This window comes from Mixophyes fleayi, chromosome 11 (genome assembly GCF_038048845.1).
Source record: "Mixophyes fleayi isolate aMixFle1 chromosome 11, aMixFle1.hap1, whole genome shotgun sequence".
NCBI classification, from domain to species: Eukaryota; Metazoa; Chordata; class Amphibia; order Anura; family Limnodynastidae; genus Mixophyes; species Mixophyes fleayi.
Window position 1 is genome coordinate 97,441,445 of NC_134412.1, and position 13,251 is coordinate 97,454,695.

The window sequence follows — 13,251 nt, forward strand, 5'->3', positions numbered from 1 at the left end:
TGGACAAAATTCAAAAGTATAATGAAGGCCAAATGGGTATTAGGAAAACATTGGCCCAGCGCAGTAATGGATCAGGCGTTAAAGACTTTCTTACATGAAAAGTGCAATATTATTTTACATAGAGCAGAGGATGTGAAAAACACGCTTAGTCCAAGTGCTTTACTTGTGGTTCACTGCAACGCTACAATAACTAATATAAATCATTTTTTCAAATAACACACAATTTCCTGTAAACATAAGGTAAAATTGACAACATTTGTGCTCCACAATTCTGTTAATATTACAGAATATTTGTTTTTTATTCTGAATGTAATACTGTATAGCTTTTTTAAATAAAAAAAATAAAAACAAATGGTATCCACAAAATTATTGACACCCCAGACGTAATATTTGGTAGCGCAGCCTTTGGTCATAATAACTACAATCAGCGGCTTCCTATAGCCATGGATGAGCATCTTGTTCCTCTGTACTGACAATCTGCTCCACTCTTCTTGTGTAAACTGCTCCAGGTCTCCCAGATATGAAGGTGTCTTCTCCCAACTGCTGTTCTCAGATCTCTCCTCGGGTGTTATATGGGATTTAGATCTGGACACATTGCTGCCGCTATAGAGCAGTCCAGCGTCTTGTCTTACCTTCGATGGAGACCCAGCTTTCTGACACTGGGTTACACACTGCACTCCCAAATTACCTGGCAATGTCCAGATTTCATGAATCCCAGTGCCAGATGCAGTACGACAACCCCAAACATCATTGAACAGTCTCCACTTTAGACTGTAGGGAAGGTGTTCTTTACCAAAATGCTCTAATTTGGTCTCATCTGTCTAGAGGACATTCTCCCAAAAGGAATTTGTCTTGTTCAGGTGGGTTTAGGCAAACTCTGGTCAGGCTTTCATATGTCTCTGTCACCAGTGGGGCTCTCCTGGGCCTCCTGCCATATAACCTGCTGTCATTGAGTTGGTGATGATGGTGTGTGGTGAAACTGTTGTACCTTGTGTCTGAAGGTCGGCTTCAATCTGTTTGGCAATTGATCAAGGTGGTTTCCCCACCATTCAAGCAATGCTGCCCGGCAATCTTCATACAGGGTTTCTCTTTCCAGGGGGGTTGGCTACAGTGCCATGTGTCCTAAACTACCTAATAATATTACGTACAGAGGGTCCCTGGAGATTGTCCACAATCTCCTGTCTGAACCCCTCAGACAAATCTCTGTTTCTTCCTGCTCTCCATGCGGATATGCGGCCGCGCTGAGGACTCCAGTCCCCTCTAATCTTTTCTGTGAAGAGGGTTAGCATTGGGAGATAATGAGGGGGCCCCCTCATTATAAGGTGGGACCCCCTTATCTCCAAGCCCTGTAGCAGATTTACCCCCTCAACCCATGCTAGCTCCTCCACTGTAGTCAGCATAATACAATTATAGGCACAGTCCTGTGTATTATAATCACTTTGCTAATATTATATGCAGTATAATAATATTATATGCAGTATAACATTATAGGTGGTATAATAACAGTATAGTCAGTATGATAACAGTATAGTTGTTATAGTAACAGTATAGGCAGTAACATTATAGGCGGTATAATAGCAGTATAAACGGTATAACAGTACAGGCGGTATAACAACAGTACAGGCGGTATAACAACAGTATAGGTGGTATAATAACAGTATAGGTGGTATAATTACAGTATAGGTGGTATAACAACAGTACAGGCGGTATAATAACATTACAGACGGTATACTAACAGTATAAACGGTATAATAACAGTACATGCGGTATAACAACAGTATAGGTGGTATAATAGCAGTATAAACGGTATAACAGTACAGGCGGTATAACAACAGTATAGGTGGTATAATAACAGTATAGGTGGTATAATAACAGTATAGGTGGTATAATTACAGTATAGGTGGTATAACAACAGTACAGGCGGTATAATAACATTACAGACGGTATACTAACAGTATAAACGGTATAATAACAGTACATGCGGTATAACAACAGTATAGGTGGTATAATAACAGTATAGGTGGTATAAGAACAGTATAAACGGTATAACAACAGTACAGGCGGTATAATAACTGTACAGTCGGTATGATAACAGTACAGGCGGTATAATAACTGTACAGTCGGTATGATAACAGTATAGGCGGTATAATAACTGTACAGTCGGTATGATAACAGTACAGATGGCATGATAACAGTATAGGCAGTATAATAACTGTACAGTCGGTATGATAACAGTACAGGCGGTATAATAACTGTACAGTCGGTATGATAACAGTACAGATGGCATGATAACAGTATAGGCGGTATAATAACTGTACAGTCGGTATGATAACAGTACAGGCGATATAATAACATTATAGTCAGTATAATAACATTACAGACGGTATAATAATATTACAGGAGATATAATAACATTATAGGCAGCATGATAACATGATAGGCAGTATAGGCAGTAACAGTACAGGTGGTATAATAACAGTATATGTGGTATAATATAACAGGCAGTATGATATTATAGTCAGTATAGTAACATTACAGGCAGTATAATAACATGATAACATTATAGACGGTATAACATAGGCGGTATAATAACATTACAGGCAGTATAATAACATGATAACATTATTACAGTCCCCTGTATATAATATACTGGAAGCAGCATGTTCTGCACTGCATCTCACGTGGGCGTGGCGTCCTGTGCGATGGGCGTGGCGTCCTGTGCGATGGGCGTGGTCTCCCGCTGGCACAGACATGTCTCCCTGTGAGAGCCGCAGCTGAAGGGGCGGGGAAACCTGCGAGCCCGGCCCACAACAGCATTTTACCTGTCATGGGTGGGGCGTCGGTGGCTGGAGAGCTTGTGGTTGGAGCAGCGTGTAGTGGTGTGGGTGTGGCTGCGTGACGTCAGATCCGGATGGGCTGGCTGCTAGGCTGCAGGAGCGGAGAGCCGTCAGTATAGCGCTGGCTGCTGAGGAGAGAGGAGCTGAGACTATGGGGAGGTTCCCTGCTCTGTGCGTCGTACTGGCCGTGGTCATCGTGCCCAGCCTGGCCGGATACATCGAGGTATGTGACAGCTGGGGGATCAGTGGTGTATAGACTGCTGCTAATACAGTACAAGGTGTTCTCTATGGGGTGTTAATACAGTACAAGGTGTTCTCTATGGGGTGTTAATACAGTACAAGGTGTTCGCTATGGGGTGTTAATACAGTATAAGGTGTTCTCTATGGGGTGTTAATGTAGTACAAGGTGTGCTGTGCTCTCTGGGGTATTAATACAGTACAAAGTGTTCTCTGTGGGATATTAATGCTGTACAGACTGGTGCTAATGCAGTATAAGGTGTACTGTGCTCTGTGGGGTATTAATACAGTACAAGGTGTTCTCTATGTGGTATTAATGCTGTGTGGGGCTCCCCTGCGGGGCACCGGGGCTGTGTGGGGCTTCCCTGCGGGGCAGCGGGGCTGTGTGGGGCACCCCTGCGGGGCAGCGGGGCTGTGTGGGGCACCCCTGCGGGGCAGCGGGGCTGTGTGGGGCACCCCTGCGGGGCTGTGTGGGGCTCCCCTGCGGGGCACCGGGGCTGTGTGGGGCTCCCCTGCGGGGCACCGGGGCTGTGTGGGGCTCCCCTGCGGGGCACCGGGGCTGTGTGGGGCTCCCCTGCGGGGCACCGGGGCTGTGTGGGGCTCCCCTGCGGGGCACCGGGGTTGTGTGGGGCTCCCCTGCGGGGCACCTAGTCTATAGATTGGCACTGCTCTGTGTGCTGTGATATATGTGCTATTGGTGTTTATAGAGTGGTACTGCTCTGTATAGTGCTGTACAGTACTACAGGGTGTTAATGCTGTGGTATGGAGTACAGTATAGGGTATTAATGCTACATAGTATTGTGCAGGTGCTGTGGTTGCATTGCTCTAGTCTGCCATCTGCTGGGGGCACATGCTGGAGATATGTGGCCTCTAGGTCTTTATATGTAAATAAAGATGGGGAACCAGGTGCCTCCCCCCTCAGGTTATCCTCAGGCTGTGCGGCTGCTTGGGTGGTATCTTACCCCCTGGGCTGTCCTGCGGGTGCTTCCTGTTGTATAACATGAGATTTGTGCATTTTTATTGATCAGGGAAAGGGTTAAACGCTTGGGTGAATGAGGCTCCCGTATTAATGGTTATATGATCACAGGTGTATTGTTACCTGGCAATCCTTATTCTGTAAGAGTGAACAATGTAAATATAAGCGGTGTTTACATGTTCTCACTCCTGTATAGCTGCTGCTTAATGATGCAGACGGCCTATTTCTGACACAGATTACAGCTCCATGTGTAACCCCTGCCTTGCTGGTGTCTGTGTTCTATATAGTCCATGGCGTTTCTACAGCATATGGAATTTATCTTAGAGATGGACAACTTCACCATCGCTATTATTTATATTGCACCACCAATACTGCAGCACTGTATAAAGAATGTTTGTCACTCACATCAGTCCCTGGCCTACTGGAGCTTACACTCTAAATTACACACAGACAGACTAGTGTTAATTTTGTCATCAGCCAATTAACCTACTAGTATGTTTTTGCAGTGTGGGAGGAAACCCAAGCAAACACGGGGAGAACATACAAACTCCATACAGAGGCCATGTTTGAGAAGTGCTAATCACTAAGCCACTGTGCTGACCAGGCAAATCGTGGCTTTACAGTTGCTGTAGAACTACAAGTTCCAGCACAATCCTCCGCCATGTCTTGGTATTCTACAACAGCTAGAGAGGCCGAGGTTGCCCACCTCTGGTATAACCATTCTGCCGGCAGACTGGTCTGCTGGCCTGTGTGATTACAGGGGCGTCCGGTGAAGATATTTTAATGTAGTAAAACACCTTTTATATAGAGAATACTAACTGCCTGCTTAGTCTGTTTATTTCACCTTTTTATCACGTGTGGCATCTTCCGCTTGCCTGTTGGGGCTCATAACACACATGCTGGGGATATCTGGTGTGTTGACAGTGCACATTAACATATCGATAATAGGGCGTGCTGCTTCGTGACATTTTATGGTAGGAACGCTTATTTGTTTTTGAGTGGGCTTGATGACTAATTGATATCCACTCATTTTATTATTCCTGAATAAGTCCTCTGTATATCTGTGCTTCATACATTGTAGAGCGACATAGACGATGTTCCCTTCCCCCATGATCCTATTGTAATCGGTATTTAATAATTGATATGCTCCAGATTCGCCCAAGGTCGTACATGTCAGTATCCGCGTTTACATCATTCCACTTCAAAGCCTCCTACAGAGTCATTTGTCTGATCCCTCTGTCATCTTCCCGTCTTGCATTGTTCTGTGGGGTCATAATGCTCAGGTGTCTGGGTTGGGGTCCTGTTTCTGCACTGACCCCCTTTAGTCAGGGGGAAGGGGGTCTGGCATTCCACAGCCATTTACTTTGTTTGCTGTTGGAGACATGACCTCTGCATTTTTGTCATGCCACCAGTGTGATAACACTGCTTCTATCCCTGGTACTGAGCGGACAGAGGGCTCCATTTCATAAACTACAGCTAACGTCCAACTATTGTCCGTCGTTCCTCTGGGTGGTGATGGCTGCACATCTTCTCTGGCCCCAGAATTGTAGTAATTTAGTCCACACTTGCCCCAATCTGTGACGTGTCTGGTGTGAACCTTGTGGGGACTGAGCTCTATAATGCTGATAGGAGACTGTAAATGTGGTTTCTGAATTTACCTTTGGAACAAGAGTTAAATACGTTGGAAAGAGCCTAGTACCAGCAGCTTAGGCGTGTACACCTCCGTCATTCTGTGTTTACATTGGGTAATGGGCCTGACTGAGGGACAGGCCCACGTACATAAGAGAATTGAGCAAAACTTTGTTTATTTTCAGTCTTTTATTTTTTTTTTGTTGGTGCATAATTGTTTAACATGGAAACAAAATTAATTCTCATTTTTAAAAGTATATGTAGTAATACTGTTGATATAGTGTACATATTTGAGGCAGAAATATTCATCCTATGACATCACTACAGCATAGGCTGCGCTCTCACCAGTAAGTGCAGTCTCCGCTTGTATGTATGAGACGTACACTTTAATTCTGTTCTACAATAGATTTCCCTGTGTATTTGAGCAGCATCTTGCTGTATATGCAGGTAGCCATGTGCTGCATTGCTGATAACAGGACTGCCTGAGACTACAGGCCAGAGCTTTGTGCTGGGGCCCTCAGTGGCAGACATTTTGTGCTGTATGGCATCAGTCGGAGCTACCTAGTACTGCTGGATAGCACAGGCAGGCGTGGTGGTATTGATCAGATTCCTCTTCCTGGATGACTGCAGTATGGAGGATCAGATTCCTATAAACCACTTATGCTCCTCGCATAGGATAAGGCTGCTAAATGTTCCGTAACCACTGTCAGTAACTGTATAATGGCCTTTTATCTACGTGCGCTCCTGTCGCAGGCGGCTAATGATCCCTTCTGAGGGAGAGCTGTGCACAGTTCTATAATTATGTATCCACCTTGCACACATCTCATGCCAGACGCTTGGTATAGAGACAGATTTCCTCTGCTAGCGGCACTGAGGCAGTCGGCAGCGTTGTAGATGTGAGACGTAGTGCCGGCCACTATCGCTTTGGAGCAGAATAGCAATCTAATTATTTTCCCTTTCCTGCACGTAGTTATACAAATGGTGAGTTTGTTTGGGGTAACATGTCTGTGTTTGTGGAGTCCTGCGATGGACCAGTCCCTGGGCTGACTCAAACATGGATCTATACAGTGTCTGGATGTAACCCAGATTCTGACCAGATTTACACTGCCAGGAACAGGGTGATTCGGTCATGGAGTCTTTCTTCTTGTGACTAAACTGCCCAGACCCTGCTCTATGTATGAAGGTCCCTAACGACCGATACCGGCCTAGTCGGTTCATGCACACCGGACGAGGTAAATCCCAGTTACACCCTGTGCTCTGTCTCTGTGTCGGCTCTCTCCTGTATAGTCCGGACTACTGGGGACTATTTACCATCTGTTCCTGGCACTTACCTCTTGTATACATAACGTTCAGTGCTCTGCACCTCTATTCTTATTGTGGTACAGTAACCACATGACTGGGATTTCCTGTACGAGTATCAGTGTACAGCACCAAATGTTGGGATCCTGTTCTAATCTGTGGAATATGCTGGTCATTCGGGCTCTTTACTGTATGACTGAGCAATCGCTTTCTGGACATTGACCAGTGACTGTATCATAACTTACAATGTATATAACCACCTAGTTTCTGGCCTGTAAATGTTTCACTTCCCGTTTGCCCCCTCTGAACTTGTGGATACTTTCAGTCCAGGCGTGTTTAAGCGTTGACCAGCTCCAGCTCCTGCCGAACACAGGTAGGGCGTGTTGTATACATGTTTAATGTCCCCTGTTTCATTGCAGAGTGACTTACACAGTATTAATATCACAGCTTCGTCCTGGCCTCTGCCATTAGGACAATGTCCCTGCTGTATACATAAGTGGCTTTAAAAAGACATTGTTTTAAAATAGTCCTTTACCAGCTCTTTTGGGAATGTCCTAAAAAGGAAACGGGAACCAGTGTGTTATGACTTCAGGCCGAGCGGAAACGTCGTCGGCAAACGGTCCAGGGGTAATCTTAACCCTTTGTGTCTCTACGTCTCATGCTGCCTAATGGCTCGTGGGCTGTGCAGGTGAGATTGTCTGAAAATAGCGGCTTAAATCTAACATAATACATCAACGATAAAAAGCGTGCGTTAATATTGTTTTGAATGCACTGAGATAATTTATAGGTCAGGTAGGAATATATGGAAATAAAGTCCTACTTGCCGGTAGGACACAGATGTTTACTGCCTAATTTATCTAGGTTTACAGCGGACTGATGACTTGCAGCCTGGAGGTGGCCACTTTATGGGCTGACCGGATGCAGATGACGGTGCGTTTTACCTACTCACTAGGGACTAGTGTGTGTCTGGGCTTCAGCCCACTATACGGCTTCCTCTACGGGATGTACTTATCCTGCTGCATGAGGTTTACTCTGCTAAAAATGGGGCTGGTTGGCTTCCTCTAACTCACTTTCACTACTTTTAAAACTAGAATCTGTTTCAGTAGCGGAAGGTTTGGGCTGCGCTCGTCGCCGTGCGCGGTTCTCTGCGCTCGTCGCCGTGCGCGTTTCTCTGCGCATTCATTTCACTACTTTTCTGAAGTTATTTAAACAGTGTCATCCATACATCAATGTAACATTGGATCCCATGATTTTGCTTTTCACTTGAAGGAGCACTAATTTCCGTACAAGCTGATATATGTATGCACTTGTTCAACCTATCAGTATATAATATACAGTGTTTTGCACAGTCTGGAGTGATTTAAATAACATCTGTCAGTCCCATGTTCTGAGACCTGTACAGGTGACTATTTGGCTGTTTGTTGTGCAGGGGATTGAAATGTGAACAGTATTCCTGATAAGCTGTGACTGAGCGATGGGTGAGATTTGGGCCGTTCCTCAGTATGACTGACAATGTTTATTATACACGGCTTATTCCAGGTTACCTGATACAGGTAACACCTCCCTTGTTTACGCTCCTTCCTCAGTGACTGCTAATAACAGTTTCCTGCTGCTCTTTGTGTTGCTGTTGACTCTGGGAAGGGGCTTTCCTGATGTCTGTTTACTGACTGAGGGGCATTGTTCCTGTGATTGCCTGTTTTCAGGTCATTGTGGTTGGGGGGCACTGTGATGACCCTGTGTTGTGTTTGGATGGGGGTTGGAAGTCCATGCAGATCTAATCTCCCTGGCTTTCTTCATTGCTCCATTCCAACATTATACTTTCACCCCTAACCCTGTTTCTGTCAAATGTACTCGCGTTTCCCCCACTCCAGTTGCCCCCCATGCAGTGGGCATTAGTATGGGGCCTGTAAAGTCACTAGGAGCCAGTGACTTCTCTCTGTTTTGCTTTATGTTCCTTATTGGTTTCCGGTGACTGCATAGGCTGCGTTCTGCCTCCACTGGGTTTGGTCCTTTTTAACTTACTCGGCAAGCAGAGGGGTAGATTTACTATATCTTCTAAAATGGAAAAGTGGAGGTGTTGCCCATAGCAACCAATCAGATCCTAGCTATCATATTCTAGAATGTAACAGATAACAGTTAGAATCTGGTTGCTATGGGCAACACCAACTCCACTCTTCCTTTTTAGAAGACTTAGTAAATCTGTTTTTGTAAAGAATGTTAATTATCTCTTGTATCATCTTGGAAAAAAATCAAATCATTCTAAAAATCGCACTGGTGTGAGGACTTGTCGGTGTCACTGGTGTCATCTAACACGTGGTTTGTACGTGGAATCTCCCACTTGTGGTTTCTTGTGATCTCGGGGAATCGCCCATTTCATACTAGAGCTATATAAACGACGGTTGTACATATGGTGAAATGTTGTGGTAGAACATGAGCTACTTCCCAGGACGTTGATTACAGGCTGGTTGTATCTTGGGTGCTGCCACGTATGTACGTCTGATGCCAACAGGAAGATCTCTTTATACAGGACAGCCTGATAGGTCCTAGATCTGTAGGTGTAGGTAGGTGATTAGGGACACTTATGTGCGGTGCCTAAAGAACCAGATGTCATAAGTAATGCAGGCAATCAGATATTTGCCAAAAATATCCCTTATTCTGTTTTTATCATCTCTTAATCTCAAAGCTCTGAAATAATATTCTTTCTTGTGCAGTTTCAATGATATTAGATGGATTTTACTCCTGTAGTTTGCTGACGTTTTTATAATCCGAGTGTAGACTTATCGTGACTTTATAAAATGTTACACAAATCCAGGATTTCGGGAAGTCTTTATACATTTCTGGGATAGGTTATTTGCCCGATTGTTGCACCCTGGATGTTAAATGGCTTCAAAATGGAATTGTTTTGTAGTTTTGCTTTGTAACGTATGCTAATAAAATAAGATAATATTCACTTGGTGAGATTGATAGCCGTCAATGTCCGCAATAAACCATTTGTCATCGGTAAAGCGTCTGGGTGATTCTTTCTGAATGTGGACGTACCGGTGATAATACCCTTTGTTCCACCTGTTTACCTGGCATTGTTCTGGCGAAGGGGCCGGGTGTAATGATTTGGCTCCTCAGCTGTACTCTCCCACTCCATTGATGGACCTCTGATGTTCCAGTTTTGCCAGACAGGAATAGCCTACAGCAGTGCATCCCAAACTTTCTTAGTTGGAGGCACCCTTTGGGTCTCCATAATTTTTTCAAGGCACCCCTAAGCCAAAATAATTACCAAGTTGTCACCCGCCTTGCTTACCACCAGCTCTGGCCGCGGCACCCACTTTGGGACCCACTGGCCTACAGCATGGTTTCTGGGGGAGAGGAGTCTGGCCTGCTCTAGGTTCTCACCAGGGTTCCAGAGAGTTTTTAAATAGTCTGGAATAGTAAATGTATCTCCTGGTCTCAATGATTTTTTTTATGTCCAATTGAAGAACTTTAAGCAGCTTACTGGCACTTCTCCTCGCTGGGGCTTGCTGGGAGTTGTAGTTGCATCGGGGTCTCCTGGGTTTGATGGGTCTCCCAGCAGGCAGCACCTTAAACTTGGCCCCACTTTCTGCTAAATTATTCCTCTGCCAACAGGATGGTATTTATGCTCCATGTTAACTACAGGTCAAGACCTGGTTTCTGACGTCTGTTTAGTTAGCAGATCCTCAAACTGTTTTTCTACAGAGAGCTGGGTAAGCGTTTCTATTCATATGAGGGGAGCGGATCATGCTGGGAGCTGTCATTACCATCCAGCCAGACCCAGGGGCTGCAGCTACTCTGTACCGCTATTCAGTGCCTGTAATGTGTTCTTGGCCTGGTGGGCACTGGGGTTAATTCTGTGTTTACAGTGAGTCTATTATGGCTTAAAAACACTTATTTATTGTTTTCATAGTGCGGCCCTACAGGTTCCTCTTATTGTCGGAAGAATAATCGGCCAATATTGTGAGGCCTGTAAAAATATGTGACCCTAAGAACCACTGAAGTATCTGTTCTTATTTGGCAGCTGTACTTAACAGACTGCTTATCTGTGACCTGGAATTCAATGATGTTTGTCCTGATGACTATTTGCATCAATCATACGTAATGTATCATCTGAGCAGTGATTTCCATTCACTGTGTTTGTACCAGACGGAGGGAGCTGCTTTGCATCTGATGTGCGCACACACAGCGGCTGCTGAGCAAATCATCGTTATTTGCCTAATCGCACACTCCATTTCTAATTTACCTTATTTGCACCTTTTTGTGGCTTCTATTTTTGTTGACTTGTGTGGTTGTATATATGTCTTTATTTAGTGTGTATGTATTTTTATTTACACACACAAGCCCAGCATCCTGCCATTGGCCATTTAAAAGCAAAATCTGCTATGTTCTATATAACGCAGATTTCTTGATTACGCACACTTGCAAATATCTGATAAGCCTCCACATTATCTGCTGATAGGATGTCCCTAACGTTACTCAATGACCGATATCTGGTCATACGCCTGTGGGTTGTACATTGAGCACATCTGTAGCCAGAAGCCAGCACTGTAGGGATCAGTCCTCATCGTCCACATAAAGACATCAGAAATAAGTATTATACACAATGGAACGTGTGTGTATAAGGAGCACCTGTTACTTACAAACAGAGTGACTTGTATTGTGTATAATGTTATACACACAAGATGATGCCCAGGTAGTATTGTGCGCTCTTCATGCGGTAATATTGGTTGTACTGAATTATTTCTGTCCTGCCTTGCTGCGGTGCCTCCTCTCCTGGGGGGGGGGGGTACTATCACACCGGGCGAGGTGTCACCTTGGAGACACATACACCTGAACACCATCATTAGTGATCATAAGCAGATTAATCTCCACAGGACAGCAGCACTGTCCCCAAATGGATCCTTTCCTCTCATTCGAGCGGCTGCTTTGTAGCAGTGAGTTTGGGAAGACGCCCTGAGATGGGCGGAGGTGTTGTATCCTGGAGGTGACCTGTCCTATGAGCGTTGGGGTAAATCCATAGGGGTGCATGGGAGAGGTGTAAAAGTGAGTGTTACCTTGGTATTGGAGTTGGCGGTATGTGTTGGGCACGGGCACTCACAGCAGTGCCCCATCTGCCACCCCAGGGAACCTTCTTTATATCATTAGTTTTAAACACTTTCTGCTTTTCATGTATCGCACTTTTCGTCCAACACTGCATTTGGGGGCTAATGGGGATGATAGGACGGGTTCACTAATGTGGGTTAATGATTGAAACCTCATGAAATTCTAGTACATCTCTTTGGCCTCACTTATTCTCCTCTGCAAGGCCTGGCCAACCTGTGGCTCTCCAGGTTTTGTGAAACTACAAGTCCCAGCATGCTTTGCCAGTATATAGCCAGCTGATAGCTGTCAGGGCATGCTGGGACTTGTAGTTTCAGAACACCGGTAAAGCCACGGGTTGGCCAGGTCTGATCTTGCTCCTCTAACATGTTTGTGACTCTGCAGCCTCCTGGACTAGACGCTAAACTGAAATCCTCTGCTGGAAGAACCCTGTTTCTCTATACTATATAAACTTTCTCTTCCCATACATGTGCTCATGTGATAGCGGTGTTGTGTTAAAGCTCAGGCTGCAGGTTGTGACCTGGGACTTGTAGTTCCACCGTAGCTGGTAAGAGTTAGTCTGCTGCCTTTCACACTTATAAAGGAGTGTATGTGCATCATATAGCCCTTCCCTAATTCCCCATTTATACTCTACTATATAGAGAACTGAGCTACCCTGGCACTGCCACCTTGCAGTTGGCAGCTACATGTGACTGACGGTGCCTGCAGATTGCTCAGGGTAATGGGTTATGTACAGGAAAATGAGGAAGTGTCTGTTCCCTGATCTCTTCCTGGCTCCTCGGCTTCTGTCTGACCTCATACAACAACCAGCGCCTCTTCCTGCTGCCCCAGGAACACAATACACCCGGCTCCCAATACCTTATCACTGCCTGGAGATCGTTCCAGCCCCACCCAAATCAGGACCTGAGAGATGACATTTTATAGGGACTCTACATGGAAATGTTACCTGGTAATAGCAGAGGTGAATCCTCCCCCTGTCTGTGTTATCAGAATGTCACATTATGTGGCTGATACTGGCTGCAGCACTATCTCTCTAGTTTAATAAATGCAAATACTTGTATCATTTTTATATACAACGTCATTATCCTCAGCTATTTACTTCTACACAAAGCTCTGTTATCTTCTGTATATAAAGTAACACAGAACTGGAGTGTAGTTCCTGTAGTA

General features: G+C 45.0%; 1 protein-coding gene across 7 annotated transcripts in view; it reads left to right on the top strand.

Moving 5' to 3' along the window:
• Positions 1 to 2,914: 2,914 nt before the first annotated feature.
• The window catches only part of APLP2 (amyloid beta precursor like protein 2), a 48,195-nt gene continuing 37,858 nt past the window's right edge, over positions 2,915 to 13,251 (top strand). For all 7 annotated transcript variants that reach the window (XM_075190547.1, XM_075190550.1, XM_075190548.1 and 4 more), the window contains exon 1: positions 2,915 to 3,060. In XM_075190547.1, coding sequence (XP_075046648.1) covers positions 2,989 to 3,060 — 72 coding nt within the window. In that variant the 5' untranslated portion in view covers positions 2,915 to 2,988. The remainder of the gene's footprint in view (positions 3,061 to 13,251) is intronic.